The sequence below is a fragment of the Astyanax mexicanus genome, chromosome 1 (assembly GCF_023375975.1).
Source record: "Astyanax mexicanus isolate ESR-SI-001 chromosome 1, AstMex3_surface, whole genome shotgun sequence".
Taxonomy (NCBI): domain Eukaryota; kingdom Metazoa; phylum Chordata; class Actinopteri; order Characiformes; family Acestrorhamphidae; genus Astyanax; species Astyanax mexicanus.
The window spans coordinates 114,547,483-114,570,413 of NC_064408.1; the positions used below are offsets into that span (position 1 = coordinate 114,547,483).

The following is a 22,931-nucleotide window of genomic DNA, read 5'->3' on the forward strand; positions in this document are numbered from 1 at the left end:
CTTTAACAGAAAAACATGGGTCACAATCGGGAGCTGGCTCTTGTTGTTCATTTCAAAGAGCCAGTTCTTAGAGCCGGATAATTCAAACCCATCACTACTGACTGTGTGCCTCCCCTTTTCTTCCCATCATTCTGAGTAATGGTAATGCCAGACATTATCATAATTGGATGGTTTGCGAAGCCCATGGTAGAAATCGCCTTGTATAGCTTGTATAGTTAGTGAGATAATAATAAATAAATAATAAAACATAATATTAATTTAAAATAAAATAATAAATTCAGTCAATATTATCCTGATATTGCTAACTGTGGCCTTACCAAACACAAAACCACATCAGATAGCAGATCAGCTGTTTTGTCCATAATGGTTTTATTGAAAGACTGAAGATCAGTGGAACAAATAATTCCATCCATCAGAAATGAATCAAACAGTATGTTAGTTAAGTACATCATAATACATTATAAGGCTGGTGATCTATTGTTGCATATTCAGAATTATGAACATACATAAATAACACAAGTTAATTAACAGATATCAGACAAAAAGAGACAAATTTAGATAACATTCATGATATTGACTATTGCTTCTCCTACATCCTTAACAGAGCCATCCTAACCAAACTCAAAATTAAAAATCTGTTGGACAGTGGAACAGGACCCAGATAGCAACAGGACATTGAATCAATAAATCATTTTCCCATTGCTAATGCATTGTAACAAAGCTTGTCTTTGATGTTAGAACCGATTTATTTGTGCACATTGAATTTACAATGATTTAATGTTACGAATTCATATGTATTGTCTGTATTAAACTTTACTTACATTAAATAAGTAGCATGTACTGTGGTCTTGCAGTGTAGAAAGGGATATTTAAATAATAATTATTAATATTAATATTATTATTTGTGGGGAGCACCTTTCTCCTAAAAGCATTGTTGCCCCACCCATTCAGAACCTTCAAATGAACTTTGATTCAATAACAGAATTTCAACATAAACAGATGCAGAGGCAGAAATTTCCACAATAAAAGCATTTTTTACATTTCAAAATGTGGTTTAGGGGTTAGTGGCTCTTTAAAGGATTTTATACAGTAAAAAATGAATATTTATTCAATGTTTTTTGCTATCAAGATACAGGGTGCTAAATTCACTTCACTTTGGAGTTTAAACCATTGTGACATCCAGTGATATCCAAGGTTAATATATTATAAAATCGGACAATTTGTTTCCCTTAATACTGCAAATGATGCTCTGTCATAATGCCAAATGCTAGTTTAACCAAACATTGTTAGCATTCCTAACTTTGCATGCTATCATGCTAACTAGCAGCACTAAAGCATCCATAATTATTAAATAGCTAATTCAACCAATCAGCTAGTGTGGCGTATTTTACAGTACATGACATTGTGTTAATCAGCATTTTTACTTTGTTAGCTATGTAGCATAGTTAAAAGTGCAAAGACTTTACAGTGTTTTGTATTGAGATAGACCATATGTGCAAAATCATTGTATCCACACATAGGGGCTGTAAACAAAATTTGACTAGATTTTGGATAATTACTGTGAGGATTTGAGCAAAAAGAGCTCTACCGACATTAGAATGTTGGATTATCACCACCCCACAGCTATATGCTTTATTCACCTACGTCACCATCGTCTACCAAAAGAGGCTGTGTTCCCAAAAGATCCTGTACTTCACTGTGAATGGATTCACTAAATCAGTAGAGATTTCAGTTTCAGTAGTGATTTTAGATTTCAGTAGTGCCATTTCAGTTTAAGATCTATGTTACTGTGCTAGCTAGCTAACGCTAGCCATATTACAAGCAATAGCAAGCTAGCTAAACCCTGTTCGGTGGCTATGACTTGATTAACCCTGGACTTGTTATTTTCTCGGTTTAATGTCAAAACAAGTGGAGGGGTAATGTTAATCAAGCCATAGCTCTTTTTAGAGTAGCCTGCTTAGCTTAGCTACCTAGTTAATATTCTACTGTGGGGAGCCTGGTCTTACAAAAGTGAACACTTACATGCTTAGCTGGACTGTATTTGGCTGTATTTAATGGTCATGTTAACATTAATTTTATGTCTGATTTGATATTACAAATTAACGTGGACACAAAAGTAAGTTCAGAGCACTTTATGAAAAAAAATGTTTTTTTTAAGACACTGATTGGAATGAGAAAGTTAAAGAAGGAAGTTGTGCCCACATTATTTACCAGGACAGATAGTTCAGTAAAGCTTGTAAGGAGGAATGTAGTTAGACCAACTACAGGGTATTTAGTAACTAACTAGCTAGCAAACTAGCCTAGCTAAGACGTGAGCTTTCCATACAAAAAACAAAGGTAATTACCACATAACCCTCAATCCAGTTGCTGTAGCCTTTTAGTAAAACAGCCGGGGAATCTTGCACTTATTTTCAAACCATTTTTCAAATGATTTCACTGTTTATTCACGAAGGTGTGTGAGTTTACTTGTCCACAAATGCTGCCATTTAAACTGGTGGATATTCTACTGGCTCCCCCGCTGCTTTAAAATTTCCCCAGCCTCACTTTTGTATCAACATGGGCGCGGAGTGAATAAGGTGAAATTGAGTGGTGCTCCATCATTCCAGAGAACACAGTTCCACTGCTCCACAACTATAAGACCAATGGGCTTTATGCCATAAAAACTATTTATAGACCACACCTGGCATTGGACATGGTGCCAATAGGTTCATGAGTATCTGCTCCATAAGGTCATATTCTATTGGCAATGCAGCAATGGGTGCAACATAAAGTAGCTGAATGCATTCACTATAAAGGGGTGTCCACAAACTTTTGGACATATTATGTATATCTGAGGTTTATTTTATCATTAAATGGACAAATCTTTCTAGTAATAAGACAAAAATAAAATCAGTCATACACGAACCATTAAAAAATCTGAATTCTTCAAAACACTGTCACGGCTGTTTGGCCAACACAGAGTAAACAACACTGGGCCCAGCTTTAGGATCTTTTGTGCCATCCAGTGGTACCTTTGTGATTTGTGCCTGGTCAAGACTGTGGAAGAGCAAAGATCACACATCAATATTGCACATAAGAATCATTTATATATTTATTTATATTATAACAAGACCAATAATGAATGACAACTAGGGAAATCCAGTTACTATGTAAATAAATATCTGGTGAAATATTATTTTAAATATTATTACCTGGAGTTCAGTAAGACTCTAACCTGGGCATGCGAGTGTAATGCACTGTCAAATACTTGACTTTCCCATCGTTCCTATCTCCACCAGTGTTCTCAGCTTCCTTCAGGGGAACGATGGCAGGATGAAGACTCTCATACACTTCTTCTGGTTCTTCCTGCCCCAAACACACAGCACAAGTACCTCATTACTTTATTAGTTAACTGATGGACTAATTCAATAACTGCTCATAAAATAAATTGTGCAAGATCAGTTAGCGTTCTGCTAGCTGGTTCTTAATAGATTTTGTCCTCCTGTTCCAAATCCACTGTGAGTTTTGTCCTGTGTATGTTTTCTCCTACATGCCACTAGACTTTATACATCACAAGGCCATTAGAAAGTCAAAATACAAAAGTTGCTTAATGACTGAACTGACACCTGGATGCCATCAACAAAAACTGTGAAATTAGTTTCTTTTCAGCTGGTAGTGGTATATAATATAATTTAAATCTAATAGAATGGTAATAAAATTGATTTTGAGCAAGACAACTTCAATACACAGGATTGTTAGACTGCTTGTTGAATGGATGTTGTAATGTTTATATCCCAACCATCTAATGATAAATGCCCAAATGCTTCAACTTCCCTGCGACCCTGACAGATAAAGCAGGTACTGAAAATGGATGGATTCCATGGATGGATATTTTTTATATATGTTGTACAGGGGTTGGACAATGAAACTGAAACACCTGTCATTTTAGTGTGGGGGGGGTTTCATGGCTAAATTGGAGCTGCCTGGTGGCCAATCTTCATTAATTGCACATTGCACCAGTAAGAGCAGAGTGTGAAGGTTCAATTAGCAGGGTAAGAGCACAGTTCTGCTCAAAATATTGCAATGCACACAACATTATGGGTGACCTACCAGAGTTCAAAAGAGGACAAATTGCTGGTGCACGTCTTGCTGGTGCATCTGTGACCAAGACAGCAAGTCTTTGTGATGTATCAAGAGCCACGTTATCCAGGGTAATGTCAGCATACCACCAAGAAGGACCAACCACATCCAACAGGATTAACTGTGGACGCTGTAAGAGGAAGCTGTCTGAAAGGGATGTTCGGGTGCTAACCCGGATTGTATCCAAAAAACATAAAACCAGGGCTGAACAAATCATGGCAGAATTCAATGTGCACCTCAACTCTCCTGTTTCCACCAGAACTGTCCGTCACCACAATAAATTATTGTGGTCTAAAACCAGGTGTTTCAGTTTTATTGTCCAACCCCGCTTTGTTATCTTGTTGTTATCTGCTTTCTTATCTTTAGGTGATAGGAGTGCTTCCTTGTTTCGATGTATGATTGTTAGGAAATGATTAGGAAAAAGGAAATAAATAAATAAATATTCAACAACTATGATGCTTATCTGAATAGAAGGTTCAGCATGGTTAAACGCACTGGTATGTCAGCCATCTTCGTCTTCTGGTGCTGAAATGTTTGCGGGGGGCATTCATAAAACAGTGTATCCACTTCCATGGGGGATCCCAGCTGTGTTAATAATAATCAAACACATAATTACATAATTATATAATTTACAAAGCATAATACAATTTAGTTTTTTAGCTCTTAGGATTCCAAAAAATAATAATAGTAGTATGTAAAGAATGTGTTTTCTTTATTTGCATGACTATTTACATTGTAGATTCTCACTGAAGCATCAAAACTATGAATGAACACATGTGGAGTTTTGTGTACTTAACAAAAAATTAGCTGAACCTCCACAGTCACCGGACCTGAACCCAATCCAGATGGTTTGAGGTGAGCTGGAGCTCAGAGTGAAGAAGGCAAAGGAGCAACAAGTGCTAATAAAAAACACCTCTGGGAACTCCTTCCTTTAAGACTGTTGGAAAACTTCATTTCAGATGGCCACCTCTTGAAGCTCATTGAAGCCAAAAGTGTGCAAAGCAGTAATCAGAGCAAAGGGTGGCTATTTTGAAGAAACTAGAATATGTATATATATGTACAAAACTCCACATGTGTTCATTCATAGTTTTGATGCCTTCAGTGAGAATCTACAATGTAAATAGTCATGAAAATAAAAAAAGGCATTGAAAAAGAGAAGGTGTGTCCAAACTTTTGACCTGTACTGTACATTAAAAATATACTATTTTATATAGATCAAGATAAAAATTAAAAAGACCTGCTTGTCCTCATCCAGCATTTCAGTGTCCACCCGGTGCATATTCTTACTGCAGGAGAAATACAGACTGTTAGCTATTGGCACCAGTATATATATAGTTTATATGCACACATATTGGTATTAGAACTCACAGTCACCTGATCATGACGGCCACAGTCAGTGTGATGAGCCCAACGGACACACCCACTGCAGACGCCAATGCAATCACCTTCAAACGACCTGCCAATTCAAACACATGATATCTGTGTTTTAAATGTTTATATTAAATGAAGCTTAACCTGGTTAGGCTAGACCTGAATTATATATTTTTTATTTCCATTTCATTGAAAACCTGTGTGTAATATTTTATATTTCCTACTGACCTTTTTATTTCATAAACCATCCCTGAACAGCAAAGGAGGGGCAAAGTTATTCTGTTTCATTGGTTTATAAATTTGTTCTTTGGCTGGCTCTCATGGTCTATTCTAATGGCACACAGCTCTTAAATAGTGTTATGTGCAAGAAAACATTTAAAAATAAAGAACATTGTAATGTCAATTGTAATTGAGTATGAAAGGGTTAAAATGATGCTTTAAATACTTAAGTTAAAGCTAAATGTTGTTCAGAAAAACACCATCTTGGGCACCCAGCAATACACTTTGGGAAAATATAGTTTTAATATTTGTTCTTAATAAAGCACCACAAATAAACATGATCAATGTTTGTTTGTTCCAACAAGATCGAAAAGTATGGTAGCCTCTCATGTTAATAGTATGAGAATTAGATTACTCATGTCGGTTGTTAAATAAATTATTTTTGTGAAAATAATTATTGACTTTGTATCTTTGTATGTTAGAATTTAGAAAAAGGTATCGAAAAAACTATTGTATAGGTATCGTATTGATTTCAAAGTACCAGTATCTATTTTTTTAACAATTAATTAACAAGTGAAATTAACAATTTTCACATTCTTTTTTTATTCTTTCTTTTTATTTATTGTGTTTAGTTTTTGCTTTTTTATATTTTACTCTTTTATATGTTTAGTTTAGTTTAGTTTAATTTCTTTTTACCTATAATTTTTTACCTTATTTGTTTTATATCTTAATAAAATATTTAAAAAAATATTTTTAAATAATTACCTTATATATCTTATTGAAATGCATTTTTTTATATTTTGATTACTAATATTATTTGATTTGCTTTTTTTGGTCAATCCCTTACCTATGTAATTGCTCGGCTACATTGTAAATGAGGGCCACCCTCAATGTACTCTGAGTTTAAATAAAGGTTGATTGATTGATTGATTGATTAATTGATTGATTGATTGATACCCAGACCTAGTAAATATACACTTCATGTAACTTGGAGGGAAAATATTAATAGAAGCAATATGTAATGAGGCACTTTCAGAGTTCTTGTGGAGTCCATACTTATATTAGTCAGGTGGCATTTAAGTTTTGGCTAATTGGTGTATAGGCTGTACATTGCATCCCACACAGCAATCAGATCTCAGTCTAATTAACCAGAGACTTACTGTATTTTACTACCAAGTGTAAATGTATGGGTTCAAATCCTATGAGGATATACACAGCCTGGTTGATGCTGCAGTTGGTCTGCAGGTTTAGGTTCAGCAACAGTATGTGCTGAAAGAATGAGATCAGCTGACTACCTGAATATACTGAATATAGAGCAGGTTATTCCATCAATGGATTTATTCTTTCCTGAACACGGGTACTGTATATTCCAAGAAAACAATAAAATAGTGAAAGTGTGATTCAGGGAGCATGAGATCATCATTTTCACACATGGATTGAGAGAGTTCACCACAGAGTCCAGATCTTAACCTCATTGAGAATCTTTGGGATGTGATGGATGGAGAAGACATTGTGCAGCGGTCAGACTCTACCATCATCAATGCTGCTGCAAGATCTTGGTGAAAAATTAATGCAACACTGGATTGAAATAAATCTTGTAACATTGCAGAAGCTTATTGAAACAATGCCACAGTGAATCTGTGCAGCAATCAAAGATAAAGACGGTCCAACTAAATATTAGAGTGTATGACCTTTTTTTGGTGGGTCACAAGCATGAAACCAAGATACTGCTGAAAAGGGCAGAACACAGTTGAAAAAGAAAAGAGGAAGTGGAAAAAATAATAAATTAGAAAAAGAGGATTAAAGAAAAAGCAGAATGACGGTTAAGAACAAGGGCCTGTATAAGTGAAACATGTGATGTGGCAGTGAAAGCTTGTGACTGTTACTTTTTCCCCTTTTTAGACCAAAGAGAATCAAGACATACAAAATTATACACAGTCTGAACAGCTGACTGCAGGTTGGGAAACGCACATGAATCACATGAAATATCTTACACAACTCATCTGCATACTGACTGACTGACTGACTGACTGCAGCAGAATCAGTTCTGCACACTGATTATTACTCATCACATACTGTTTTATTACCCTTCAATATATATAAGAACACTGCAGCATGACAATCAACATGAAATCACTTTCTCTCAGCGTGATCCTCTGAGAAAGGTCAGCCTTCATCTTCAATGCCGCTTTTATCCTGGTGCATCCAAGATAAGGATTGTGAAGATTGTGAAGCTTCTAAAGATATACTGTACCTCACTGCATACTTTATCTCCAACACCTGGTCTTTCTAATAACTGCCTAACTACCTAAGAAGTGCTTATTTAATTGAACATTGACTGTTAGACAGTGTTAACACCTGATCACTTCATGCTCAGTATCTGGATTAACACAGAATAAAGTGTAAACTCACCCAATGCATATTTAAAACAGACACAAATCTAATGATTCAAGTTAGATGGTCAATCAATGGTCCAGCGGGCTAAGAGCTGCCACTATGATTAGGACTATTTCCTGTTTGAGATTCTACACGTCACTACCAAAGTCAGAGCTGAGAAATGGTGGAGCCAGAGATTTTGATTCACGTTTTGCTTCAGACCACAACATACCAAATTAATTAAGTCCAGGTTAAATAACTGTGCAATTATTTAAATGTCGGCCGCATTTTAAGGAGCCTTTGAAATGGGACAGCCTTGTCGCACCGCTGTGACGTAATTGGCCTTCAAATGAGTCCTACGAAGGATGCAGCCCCTAAATTGGGATACACTGAGTGGCTGACTTCACATGTATCAGAGGAGACATGTGCTAGTCTTCACACTCCTGGTGTGTTGGGGCATTATTAGTGATAGGGAGAGTTCTAACGAGTGGGTTGGATAATTTACCGTGTAAATTGGAAAGAAAATGGGGGGAAAACATTTAATTGTTATTGAATCTAAAGGAATTATAGTAAACTTCTTTCTAATTTTATGGATAATTATCATGATAATAACTGTATCATCGTAAACTAAATCGTAATATAAACTTGTGTGATCTTTTTTGTACTAAAAATATTCAAATGTAAAATTTCACACTACACTAAATCTAATCTTAAATCAATTGAAATTGGGTTCAAATTCAAGACGCATTATTTATGTAAAGCATTATAATGAAAAACGCATGTTTTTACTCCTGGGCTCCCCCTATAGGTGGGAAGTATAATTCACTTTTACTCCACTTTAGTAAATACAAACCACACTATAGCCCTATCTGGACAGGATTAGTTTCTCAGGGGGTCCTGGGGTGATTTTCTTTTTTATAGGGGTCCTCTGTGATTTTATTCCCGTCCAGAACGACCATGTGTGTGTTTTTTCTCAGACGTCCTCTGAGAAAATTACAGGCTGAATTATCTAATTTTTTTTCACGTGGTTGTAAGGTAATTTTAGTCCCGTCCGGATGTACATCTCAGAGTTTCATCACCTCGCGTTTAATAAAATAGATATTTGTCCTCTGGCACACACTGAAATTACACCTTGGGTGCACGTTTCCACGGAGATCCATGTAAACACAAAAGTGAGTGGAAATGGAGGAGCTACTGAACGTGATGTCATGTGACCGAGAAAGCCAGAAAACTCACTGGTCCTCCTGTTTTTTTCAATTGCAGTCCGGTTGCATTACTGAGTTTTATTACTGAGTAGAAGTTTGAAATATTTTTCACTGAGAAAATAATCCTGTCCAGAGAGGGCTTATGAGTTCCCCCTTATGAACAGCTGTACACGTAACATGTTTGTTGAGAGTCTAAATTAAAAGAAACATGTGGATAGGGGTAGTAGATTATTATTACAAAATTACATTAGCAGTACATGCAGTAGCAGCATATCTGTTCAAAGTGGGAATGACAGAGCTGCCATTCTCCCTATTACAGTCAGTGGAGCATTATTGTGGTCCTGCAGGTCCTGCAGCTGCAGGATGTTGCTTTAAGAATCGTAATGGAATTAAATTTTGGTTTAATCAAACCATTCTTGATTCATTCTGAGGTCAGATATTTAAACACCACCCATATACCTTTGTATACAGTTAAGAAAGTGTAGCCACTGTGGAGCCCACTGACCTCTAACCCGCACAGTCAGGACAGGAGAGCTGTGGACGCCGATGCGGTTGCGGGCCTGACAGTAGTACTGGCCGCTGGCCCCGGAGCTGACCTCAGCGATGGTGTAGCTGGGGCCCGATCGTGTTACCCAGGCGTCAGCCGCATTGATCCGGTGCCAGGTGTAGTTCTCCACGGCCGGGTTAGCCTGGCTGCTGCAGGTCAGGGTCAGCGAAGCACCCGTTTCGATCACAGTAGAGGGCCGAGCCAAAACCGAGGTGTTCTTGGGGGCGTCTGAAAGACAGAGAGAGATACGAACAGAAGAGAGAGAACGAGGGAGAGAGAGAAAGAGAGAGAGAGAGAGAGAGAGAAAGAGAGAGAGAGAGAGAGAGAGAGGGGTGAGTAAGAATAAGAGATTGATTGATTAGCTTTTCAAGGGCTAACAAATGCAGGCAGGAGGTGAATCTTCATTTCACACTGAGCAACCTGAGCAGATTTGATGATCATGACATTCCTACTTTAGTCCAGCATGAGGCAGATTCCCACATCCAAATAGGGATTAAGCCTAATCTTGGACTACACAGTATTTTGAATGGAGATTTCCTGTTGCATGGAAAATTTAGTCTAGGACTAGGCTTAATCTCAGTCCTGGAAACTGTTCCTATATGTACAAAACAAATGTATAAATTACTAGGATTTTTACAGATTACACTGCAAACATTTACAGCTCTGGAAGAACACAAGAAACTACTTAAAACTGAAGAGTTTCTTTGATTTTACCAAATTGAAAACCTCTGGAATATAATCAAGAGGAAGATGGATGATCACAAACCATCAAACCAAACTGAACTGCTTTATTTTTTGCACCAGGAGTGGCATAAAGTTATCCAAAAGCAGTGTGTAAGACTGGTGGAGGAAAACAAGCCAAGATGCATAATAACTGTGATTAAAAACCAGGGTTATTCAATCAAATATTAATTTCTGAACTTTATGAATATGAACTTGTTTACTCTGCATTATTTGAGGCCTGAAAGCTCTGCATTTTTTTCTCATTTTATGCAAATAAATGCTTTAAATTACAATATTTTTATTTGCAATGTGGGAGAAATGTTGAAATGTTCATTTTACTCAAACATATACCTATAAATAGCAAAATCAGAGAAACTGATTCTTAATTTTTTTTCCAGAGCTGTACACAATGGGTTGGGAAACTCATAAGTCAGTATCCTGGACAGGGATTGAGCCTAGTCTTAGAATACACACTATGGAGAATAGGTATTTCCGAAAAATATATGGAGTCTAGGACTAGGCTTAATCCCAAATGTCCAAATATTTGTGGACACCCCATCTAATGAACACATTCAACTACTTTAAGCTTCACCTATTGCTGATTTAGATGTGCAAATGCACACACCCAACATGTCTTGACACTTGTTGAGAAGTATTGCCAATAGAATAGGACTATCTTGAGCAGAAAACCATGAAAGTTGTTTATCATCATTCTTAATGCCAGTCATGAGCTAGAGGGTGTAAATCCCAGCATTGAGCTGTGGATCAGTGGACAATATCCTGATATCCCTGCAGAGTATAGGAAGTTACCCCAACAAAAAGAAGTATGAGGATGATACTTACACAGAACAGACAGAGTGACAGAGGGGGACGTCCCCACACCAATAACGTTCCATGAAGTGCAGTAGTATTGTCCACTGTGGTGTGAGCGCACGCTGGAGTAGGTGAGGTTCTGGGACGACCCTCTGGCCCAGGGCTGACCCCCACCCACCTTGTACCAGGCGTATTTCTCCACTGGAGGGTTGGCGTTGCTGATGCAGGTGAGGTTGACCGAATAGCCCTCCATGATGTCGCCTCTGGGGCTAATTAGGACCTTTGTATTTTTGGGAGAGTCTAGATAAAAGAAATAAGAGACATATGGCTTCAGTTTTAAATGTGGATTAAACTTGATAAACCACTGATAAAAAGAACCTGTTATTTATTATACATGGCAAAATTAGGCTTAAAACTTTGGATGTGAAAAAAATATCTGAATGGGCTCACAAAAAAAGAGTGGAAAAAAGCAGATTACCTAGGGCCTTACACAGCCTATTGGAATTTGGAATTTTTGGAATTCTATTTTTTTCCTCATTATCTTCCCAGTTTACTCATCCAATTACCCAACCCACTCATTAGGACTCCCCCAGTCACTTGTGATGCCCCAACACCAGGAGAGTAAAGACTAGCACATGCCTCCTCTGATACATGTGAAATCAGCCACCGCCTCTTTTCCAACTACTGCTGATGGTGCATTGCAGAGTAGCATCACAGCGCACTCGAAGGGAAGCGCAGCGTCTCTGTTCCAATACATCAGCTCACAGACGCCTTGTGTTGATCGACATCACCCTTTGGAGTGATGAGGGGAAAGAGCGCCATCTACCCACCCAGAGAGAGTAAAACCAATTGTGCTCTCTCAGGGCTCCGGTAGCTGATGGCAAGCTGCATGAACCGGATTCAAACCGGCAATCTCCTGATCATAGTGGCAGCGCTCAGCTCGCTGGACCACTCTGAGCCCCAGATTTTGGAATCTCTTTGATATAATGCCATGAAGAATGTATTCAGGCAACATGCTAATGTACTGCTAGTCTGGATAGCCCAACTGGGTCCCAGAACGTTGAGTCCACAGGTTCCATGTTGGCCCCATATAAGGATGTCAGTGATGGGGATAGATGGGGTTAAACATGGGCTTATAGAGTACATATACATTTGAGGTATAACTCTAGATGGAACCCAAGTGGGATTAAGGTGGGCTGTATTGATGGTAATAAACAGGGTCTTACATTTGTGAATCTGAACCCTAAAGACAGAAAATCAGAATGAATTAATAAGGCTTGTAATGTGAATGCAGCCTTAGTTAAAATACTGCAGATACGGTTTCAGTATTGCTCACTTCCCTGATACGCTCTAAATTCGTCCAATTGAACTTTAGCCATGTGACATTAACACAGAGATCTGTGCCAGTGTGACATTAAGTTCTGCCAAGAATAACAATATTACACAAGATCTGATAAGCAGATGTAATGACAGACACCAGCTAAGCAAGCTTAAAGAAGACAGACGGAAGAATAGTATAAATCTGGCTGTGAAAAGTTCAGATCTAAGTCATGTGTACCTAAAAAAAACTTTTGGACAGACATTACTGTCGGTTGTGTTACCAGACTTAGTTTTGTAGGTTGGGAAATATGTAAATATGTCTACCAAGACCTATAGCATAACTAACATCAGTAGAAAAAAGCTTTAAGGCAACAGCTGGCAGCAGTATTTCTGGACAAAATAATTATTTAGAATGATTTTTTTTGCTCGTAATTCTGATAAAAAACGATATACATGTACAGTACCAGTCAAAGGTTTGGACACATTTAATCTAATTTTTTTTTTTACCACATTACAAATGAATACTAAATGAATATGAAGGAACACATAAGGAATCATGTAGTAACTTAAACATTTTAAACAAACCAAAATACTCTGTGAAGAAGCATTTAGGTGCTCTAAAATGCTTCCTGGGGCGGTCTTGATGAGGGCCAGTTTCATCATAACATATTTGATCGTTTTTCCAATCAAATTTTACTTTCAAAGTTCTTGAAATGTTTCAGACTGACTGACCTTCATTTTTTTTAGTTGAGTAGTTTTTGCCATATAGATTAGAACTATTCACTGTACTCAGTGTATTCACTGTATAGATTAGGTCTATTCACTGTATACCTGTAACCAGAGGTGTGTAGACATAGACATCAGCTAAAGCACCACCAACTCTGCCCTTTATCAACCAAAGTGCCCTTTTGAAACTTTGTTTTTTATATTATATTATTATTATTATTAAAGTTTTGCTGAGGCCGGTTTGAAATGATCTTTTGAAAACCTGAGCGATTAAAAACGAGTGAAAACAGAACGCCCTGAAATCAGCATGCACACACCCGACCTCTCTCTTCCTCTCACGTGACCCCGCACGCTGCAGCAGCAGTTCAGTTCAGCGAGTCTTCAGCACAGCACACACGGCAACAGAGGCTTCTTCTCCCCCGTGTCCCACCAGCCAGGTAACATACACATCAAGTAAAATCCTACCGTTTGCCCTCTAAACCCAACCTGAAATCAGTTTGTTCTGCAGTAAAATGTCTCATACAGCACCAAACTACTAAGCATCTTTAGCCGACTGGTCACCAGATAAATGAATATAATGAAGTGTCCACGTGCGCTAAAAGTGCCCTTTTTCCCCCCTTTCAAGAGTAAATTCAAGTAATTAACTCTTGAAGAGTTCAGCACAGCTGTTACCTGAAAGCCTGAATTCCAGGTGACACTACCTCATAAAGCTGGCTGAGAAAACCCAGCCAAGATGTCTCTATCTAAGTAACATATGTATACTAAATGATTTCATATGTTTTTCATCATTGTTTAGATGACTTCAGTATTAATCTACAATGTGGAAAAAGGATATAAACGAATGAAGAAACACTGAATTTAAAGAATAACTCCGATATAAAATAGATTTTTTAAGTAGTAAACATGATAAAGAGTACTAACATTTGTTCAGTAGATTAAGTTACACTATGGGATGTAAACAGTGGTTTTTAATAAACTTCTTGTGCATTTTTAAAGTTATTAATGCTTCGTTTTAAATGTCAGCGCTCTCCGGATTCTAGCAAGGAGGTGTGAAAAACAGAAAAACATGAGAACAGACGGAAAACAGGGCAAGGACGTGACACTTATTATACTTTAATTGTATAAAAATAGTACAAAAGTCTTACTTAAATTGTGCTAAGTGTACTTAACTGTACTAAAATGGAACTATTTTAAATATACTTAAGTAACATTTAAACATACTACTGCATGTATGTAACCCCATATTTTAAATATGCTTACAGTAAAATTATAAAACATTTAATGAGTATTACAACTGTATCACTATTATACACCAGGTATATTAGGAATGTATTGAGAACTGATGTTAAATATATGTGATCTATTTACATTAGAGTAAAATATGCTTCTTGTTCCTGTCTTTTGTAAGTAGCACACTTCTAATGTACTTCGTTGAGTATAAAAATATATTTGAATATACTGTACTACAATTTACCTTTTTTTTTACATTTAAATATTTTTTAACATTGCATCCTATAATTTACTTATATTTATATTTTCTTAATTATATCCACAGAGCATTGAAATACATTTTAACTGTTATATTGATGTAATATCTAAATATTTAATTTTTAAATATTTTACAAATGTAGTAATGTAATTTACTTTCTAAAAAGTCACATGATTCATTGCACTACAGTAACATTGTTTTTAAAACACTTTGCTAAAAATGTACAAAAGTATATTTGGAAATAAGTATTTTAGTAGTATATTGAATTACATAAAACTAAAAGTGTACTTCATAGTAGTGTATTTTTTAAAATACTATATTGTACTTTTTAAAAAGTATGATCAAAGTTTACTTTTAAACATTTGATAAAAGCATAATATTAATGCACTTTTAACATATTTTAAGTAAGTACATAAATCTTAGACATTTATCAATATGTTTTAAGTAGAAATAAGTAATTTTTTTCACCAGGGAACACAAGGTTAGTACTCTTTTTCATTATATGTTTTACTGCACCAAAAGTCAGTTTTATACCAGAGTTGTCCTTAAAGGTGTGTCCAAATTTTGGACTGTTTTTTTTTTACATCTCTGCTAAAATACACAGTATTGACAGCTCAAGCTGGTTAAACTGGTGACCAAGCAGTTCATGCATGTCAAAAATCTAATGTAACATACTGAACACTATGCTAGCTTACTAATATAAAGTATGTCTAGCCTTGATAACCAGGTTTTCAACCATCTTGACCATCAAAGACGGTTCAAACCAGCTACCATCAATATCCAGCCCCTTTAAGATTTACCAGTAAAGAAAGAAATGCTATTACAAGTAACGTTGACCAGAACTGGGCGGGACCGGTCGGTGCCGAGGGAGTTACGGGCCACGCAGAAGTACTCTCCATGATCCCTGTAGTCCAGAGTCCAGAGCCTGAGCTCGGGTTTGAAGCTGTCCGGCACACTGCCGCTCTCACCCTCCCTAAACCAGGCAAAGCTCTCCACAGGTGGAGCTCCCTCACTGCTGCAGGTCAGGGTCACAGAGTCCCCCTCCAGCATCGGCCCTCGGGAGCTGACCTGCACGGTGGTGTGACGTGGAGCATCTGAAAGAGAAGGACTAGATTCAGTGCTCATCAGTACAGGGTCAGTTAAGAATACAAGTAACATAATGCAGAATGATGATAAATCCTGCAGCTAACAACTGGGGTTATACACAGCGGCCATTCCCTACTCCTATACTTTACTCTCCCACTTACCTTTAAATACATGATAATAACAACCTCCTTCACTTAACAGTGAGGTTTCTAAGGATGCTTATGATCTGATCAGCAACGTTTAACACAAACCCAAAACACCTAACCTTTCCTTTATCCATACACTAATCATCCACTACACCGCCAGCCCTTCACAGGGGTATCCAGGTACTCTACATAGTTATGTTTACAGCTGATGATATTAAAATATTTTGTTCTTATTGTGATAAATGCAACAATAAAAAACTCTTTTGAGAATATAATGGATATCAGTCATTTTAAAACAAAAGAATTTCACAATCACGTACAGAACCAAGTTTAAGTGTATTTAATGTGTCCCAGTAAAATAAAATAATATACAACACTGCCTTTTTTAGAGTATTTTTTAAATGCAACACATCTAGATAACAATGTCTGGTTAGTAGAACATTTTCTGAATGTTACAGTTAACAGTTAAGTTACTTAAAACATTCAAACATTCAAAAGTTTTCAATATGTTCTTAAAATGTTTTTTAAATGTTTTTACACATTCTGGTAATGTCGCTGCAACATAATTTGTGTCAACGTTTTTTTTTTTTAGTTTTGGGAATGCTGTTTACGTAATGTTAGTATTCATCTGTTTGGGAACGTTATGTGAAAAACGTTCTAATAACGTTGTAATCCTAACCATTACTAATACAATGTTGCAAAATGTTCTAATAATGTTCCCTGTTAGCAGGCAAATACTGTATTTTGTCTGTCTTTAACTATGAAGATACTTACAGTTATATGTTTTGCAAACATTACAATTCATTAAGTTTTAGCAGTGTCCATATTTGTAAGTGTCATATATTGGACACATTCAAACCAGGGTCAATTTTAACTCAGTAAAGATGAGCTAACAGGACTGGGTTAGCAATAAGTGGTTAAATTACAACCTCCAATACAGCCCCAACATGACCCTGGACACAGCACAAACAGCACCATACATATATATTGTACTGGTAGATATCTATTAAACATACTGTATCCAAGTGAATACAGTAAATAAAGTTAAAATGTATTTCATTGTAAATAAAGTAAAAACATTTAGAATATATGCATTATAGTACAGATATGTAAGATATGTATGAAGCATGACACATTCTAGTACATATTTCTATTAAATTTCTATTAATGTTACACAAATATATGTTACACAAATCTGTCATGTTCCAAATATGTCACATTATCTGACAAATATATGTTATATTGGATGTAAGGTATTCCCAACATTTTTATATATTGTATGTATATATTTTTTTTTTCCTTTTTTCTCTCCAATTTAGCACAGCCAATTACTCAACCCACTTATAATTCCAACATAATTCTGTAATTTTTTACAGATAACACTGTGTAAAACAGTATCAGAAAACCACATTACAGTTGTTTGGAATTACAGAAGAACTTAACACTAACTGTTTGGTGTTTTTAGTCAAGCTTAGCACCAGAGGTCAAACAAAGTCTTAAAGCATATTATTATCTACTCACATCCCACAGCCAGGGTGATGCCTGGGGACTGGACGTTCTGGGGGGGGACTGGTCTGCAGTAGTAGGTACCAGCATGCTGGTTGTTGAAGTTGTAGATGGTGGACACCTTGTCTGCGTATCCTAAGTTGACCCCATTCCGATAAAGGGCGAAGTTCCTGCTGGCGGCTGCACAGCCTCGAGCTACACAGCTCAGAAACACAGTCTCTCCTGAAGCAAACATGTTCCCAATACGAGCTGGACGCACTTGTACCTGCAGAACTGTAACCAGAAGAATACACTACTTACACCACATTACACTACAGAGCCCCTAAGGAGACATCATGTTAAAAAAAATAATGTGTGGCTTATAAAGGCATGGGAATGAGATCCTAAGGCGTGGTCACGACTTATTAAGGCATGGGAACGAGATAATTAAGTCGTAGCCAGAAAATAATAAAGCTTGCTTTTCTGTGAATTAATGCTCATGAATAAACTGAATATTACATCAAAGCTCCTTTAATCCAGTGTGAACTGATTTCTTTTTATTTTGATCTCTGAATGAATTATGCTGATATTTTGGAGTCTTTTGCAGTGAGACATGGTGTAATTCTAAGTAAAAGACACTTAATTCTCATACTAATAGCTGATTGGCTCAGACTGTTTACCTTCCTTAGACAGTCATATTGTGCACAACCCCTGAGAGCTGCTCATTTTGTTAACTGTGAAACAAAAGGACCTTGTGGCCACGCCGTAATTAATTAATTATTCCCATGCCTTAATTTTCTCATAATGATCTCTTTTCCATGCATTAAGGTCTTATTTCCATGTATTAATTATCTTGTGTCCCATGCATTATGCTCTCGTTCCCCTGCCTTAATAAGTCGTAGCCATGCTTTAGGATTTCATTCCCATGCCTTAATAAGTTGTGGTCACGCATTATTTTTCTTTAACATGATATCACCTTAGGGGCTCCGTATTACACAAATATACACATGCCTATATTTAACTACAGTATATATAAAACTACTGTACATATATTAGTTTATATATCAAACTATCTCACAAGACATCGACTTTCTTTAAAATTAGTCATTTTATGTTTACCTGCATCTTTTACAATGTGATATGCTGTTTTTTACAAGCATATTTAATTTTGGTATTATTATAATAAATTATGCTAACAGATGTGCTTACTCAAATATGCCAGATGTCTTGGGACAGGAACAGCTGTAGTATAGTGTGTCACTTGACTATTGCCATGTCTTACGTAAGCTAATCAAAGCTGCATTGACTTGCACTATATGCATGCAGGGCCTTCTCAAAGGTGTGAAAAGTATTGATATTCATTACTCTATAGGTAGAAGTATAGATAATAGGGTTTAAAATACTTCTGTAGAAGTTTTAACTCAAGTATCAACTCAAGCTTTTTACTTGTGAACTCAAGTAAAAGTGTAAAAGTCCTGGTTATAAAACTAAGTATAAAGGTAAAAGTAATGTAAGGGGGAAAAAATGCCAAAAAACATTTTCTAAAAGTCATAATGTCTCTAATGTTTTATTAAAATGTTAATATTTATAAATTTGGGATGCACTAGGCTGCTCCCTGTTTCAGCTGCATATATGCTGATTGTAAATGAATGTATTCTGGTAGAATAAAGTAAATATATTAAGTTAAAGCTTAGTTGGACTGGAGTTTGTCTTGAGTCTCTGCACGGAGACTACATACGTCTGCTATGTTCTTGCTGGAGTGTCTGTGTGTGGGGGGGGGGGGGGTGGGCGTGATGGTGTGATGGATCACAGTATAAACCAATAGTTTGTCAGAATGGTATATGTCTCTACGTCTCTACATCCAATCACAGTCAGATTCACTCTATCTGAATGGAGAGATTGATCTGGATAGGAGTAACGAGGCTATTTTTAAAATGTAAGGATTAGAAAGTTCAGATAATTGTGTAAAATGTAAGGAATAGGAGTGAATAGTCATTTGATAAATAATTATTATATTAAAGTATAGATAACCAACATTTCTACTTAAGTAAGAATTGTTATTCATTACTTGACACCTCTATACAATGTAATATGCTGTTTTAACAAGCACATTTAAACTTGTTATTAAAATACATTACATGCCAGGCCTTCTGCATTCTGATTTCTGATGTTCTGCGCTGTCCACTGTGGGCAGTAATGCCTTGTATGACATATTCCCTATACACATGTGATACTGTGGATCAAAGACTGTTAAATGTCTGCACAATGTCAGAAATAGAGAGTTGAACCCATCTATCAGACCTTGTTTGAAATCACAACTTCATATTGCCTTGCCATGAGCAAGTTGGCCAGTGTTTAACCTCAATCACATGATAGCACCTCACAACTTATATAGGTGGGAGTGTTCCAAAGCCATTCCCTCAGAAGACAGTTCATGATCAATTTATATACTGCTGTCCCATGACTTTTGGCATGTCAGTGCAGATACACTTCAGAGTTCATAAAAGTTCAGTATATTTATCAGGACAAAATGTTCTACTGATGTGTAAAGCGTGTACCGTACCCGTCACTGACAGACTGATGGAGTCTGGTGAGGTCCACCTGCTCTGCGGCTGGTCCGTCTCGAACCTGAAGTGGTACTGGCCGTCATCGCTCAGCTTAACGTTGGTGATCTGCAGACTGCACCTCTTGTAGCCCCCCATGTACTTGATCCTGTCTCTGTAGGAGGGGCTCACCATGTTAGCGTCTGTGTGGTAGGCTATGTCCCATCTGCCGTCCGCTGTGATGTGGAACCATATCACCTGCTTGGCAGAGTAGGGCGACGGGTAATCGTAGCGGCAGGGCAGCGTTACTGTGGTTCCGGCCCAGACGCAGATGTCTTTTCTGGAGAAGCTCACCACCCACTTACTGCTCCATGACCCTGAGAAATGGAAGATAGGCTAATGACTGCAGTGGAGCTAGTTTAGCATGTTAGCATGGGTGTACTCTCCTTACTATACTATGGTATTATTTAAGACAATTACGATTGAATTTCAGTTACTTTAACTTAAATATTGTCAGATTTTAAATTTTCTTCATTCCTTCATGAATATATATCTCTCACTTGTTGCCACATGAGCTTGAATTATAAGAAGCTAGTGATTTTTCTTCCCATTTTCTCCCCAATTTACAAGGCCAATTACCCAACCCACCATCTCGTTTTGAACTGCTGCTGATGCATCATTGCTGAGTAGCATCACAGCGCACTCGGAGGAAAGCGCAACGACTAGGTTCTGTTACATCAGCTCACAGATGCATTGTGCTGATTGACATCACCTTTTGGAGTGATGAGGGGAAAGAGCGCCATCTACCCACCCAGAGAGAGCAAGGCTAGTTGTGTTCTCTCAGGGCTCAGGTGGCCAATGGTGAGCTACATGAACAGGATTCGAACCTAATCATAGTGGCAGCACTTGCTGGATCACTCTGAGCCCACCCCTATTTTTTTACTAAGCTCCTCAGGTCCAGCCAATAAAGGTCTTTAAGAAAAAAAAACAACTAAAAACTGAAATTGTAAACATAAATACTAAAAATTAGTATATTGTAAAAGTTAAAAAATCTTACATTGTTTAAAATGAGATGAGATGGTGTGATTTTTTGCAAACAAAAAAACAGAAAAAAAAAACAGAAAAATACTGATAACTATTAAACTATTACTATTAAAAGTAATTTCAGACAGATAATTTAATTATGTTATATATATACACAATACCAGTTTTTGACACTTTTGGTTTTGACACCCACAATTTAACCTGCAATGATTCAAAAGCCAGCTATTATCTTATTCCATTTTTGGCTTGTTATTGCTAGTATTTTTAACAATGCTAAACTGGGACGTAAAACTGAGACATATCTCAGTTAAATTCATCATAAAACAATGATACGTGATGCTCAGACCAGTTGTGGTAAACTGTACAGTCTTGTGACACCCTTACTAGCTAGGGTTGCCAGCTATGTCTAACAAAAAAACCTGGACACTGTCATACAGTCAGAATTACTGATGAACCATTATTCTCCACCAACATACAGTACTTAAGGTGAGCGTAGCAGAATCAGAGAAGGCTTGGTGAAGGTGGGGGTGGCAACCCTATTCACAGCTCAGACATCCCACTTCTGAGGTAAATATTACAAAATAAGTCCTACAGCATTTATCTTTAAAGCAGTGGAACTGTGTTTTATAGGCTGATGAGGTCAACAGTCTTGTCTTGTTGAATGCAATCAAATCCTCACAGACAAAATGTGCCAAAATTAAGTAGACAGCCAACATTACTCCAACAAAAACTGGATAAAATCTGTTTAAATACTCTTGAATTGAACTTTTTTGAGTAGATGCCCCAATACTTTTTATCTATTCAAAGTATATATGTGTTAATGCACTGCAAATGTGTCTGGAGGAACCGTAGAGGAAAATAAACAGTCAAATTAATAGTTTTAGCAGCTTTTTGTTGGATAATAGCTTAAACAAATAACATTTTAGCCTTGGAAGGAGGGCACATTTTAATTAAATGTATTATAATTCATTAAAATCATTTAGAATAATCTCAAAATCATTGCATTTGACATTCTGAGGCCAAAGACAGAGGATAATTCGGATCAATGCTGTATAAATAACCTGCCTTACAATTGCAAGGGCACTCAGGTAACTTTACGCTTAAGAGCAGCACAAGGTAAGCAGCTGAGCGCACTCTACACTTAAACCTGCATGATGTGGACTGTCAGACATCAACACGAAACAATGACCCACCTGGTAGAGTGATGTAGATTACAGTCAACACAGTCGCAGATGCCCACATCCTCAGGCGTTACTCCTGTGTCACGTACAAGATAAAGTAAAAGAAATGACCCTACAGTCCTGGAAGGTCAGAAATCGTGATTGTAGCAGGTGAATCCATCCATTAAGACTGGATATTCCATGAAAAGTACCAGGATGAGTCTTAAATCTGTCCAGAATAGAGGCAAATCCATCCACTGTGGCACACAGAAGACCAGGCTCCTTTGGTAGATGATGCTGTTGCTGTGGCTAGACAGTGATGACTAGATGTGCTGGATGTTGTAGACCCAAAAGGATAGAAAAAGAAAAAGGGAAGTGTGAATTAAGGGAAAGGAGAAAGGCTGGTCATCCCTCTGTCTGTATCTCTCTCAGTCTGTGTTCCTTCACACTGTGAAGTGGCTCCAGACCTTGCTTTGCCTTCAGTGAAACCCTATCTTACCTCTGTAAGGTGCATAGAGCAGCACTGCCAAGCCGCTGACACTTCAATATCCTGATAAAA

The 22,931-nt window shown here is 37.1% G+C and overlaps 1 protein-coding gene across 1 annotated transcript; it reads right to left on the minus strand.

The window, feature by feature from the left end:
* Nucleotides 1-21: 21 nt before the first annotated feature.
* Nucleotides 22-22,734, minus strand: si:dkey-33i11.1 (B-cell receptor CD22). Its single transcript, XM_015603997.3, has 11 exons — nt 22,406-22,734; nt 20,189-20,545; nt 17,662-17,919; nt 15,733-16,002; nt 11,404-11,673; nt 9,796-10,065; nt 5,494-5,575; nt 5,357-5,405; nt 4,615-4,704; nt 3,215-3,345; nt 22-3,036 (listed from the first exon to the last, which is right to left on the minus strand). The coding sequence occupies exons 1-11, from the start codon at nt 22,452-22,454 to the stop codon at nt 2,937-2,939; spliced, it is 1,926 nt and encodes a 641-aa protein (XP_015459483.3). The 5' UTR covers nt 22,455-22,734; the 3' UTR covers nt 22-2,936.
* Nucleotides 22,735-22,931: the final 197 nt, after the last annotated feature.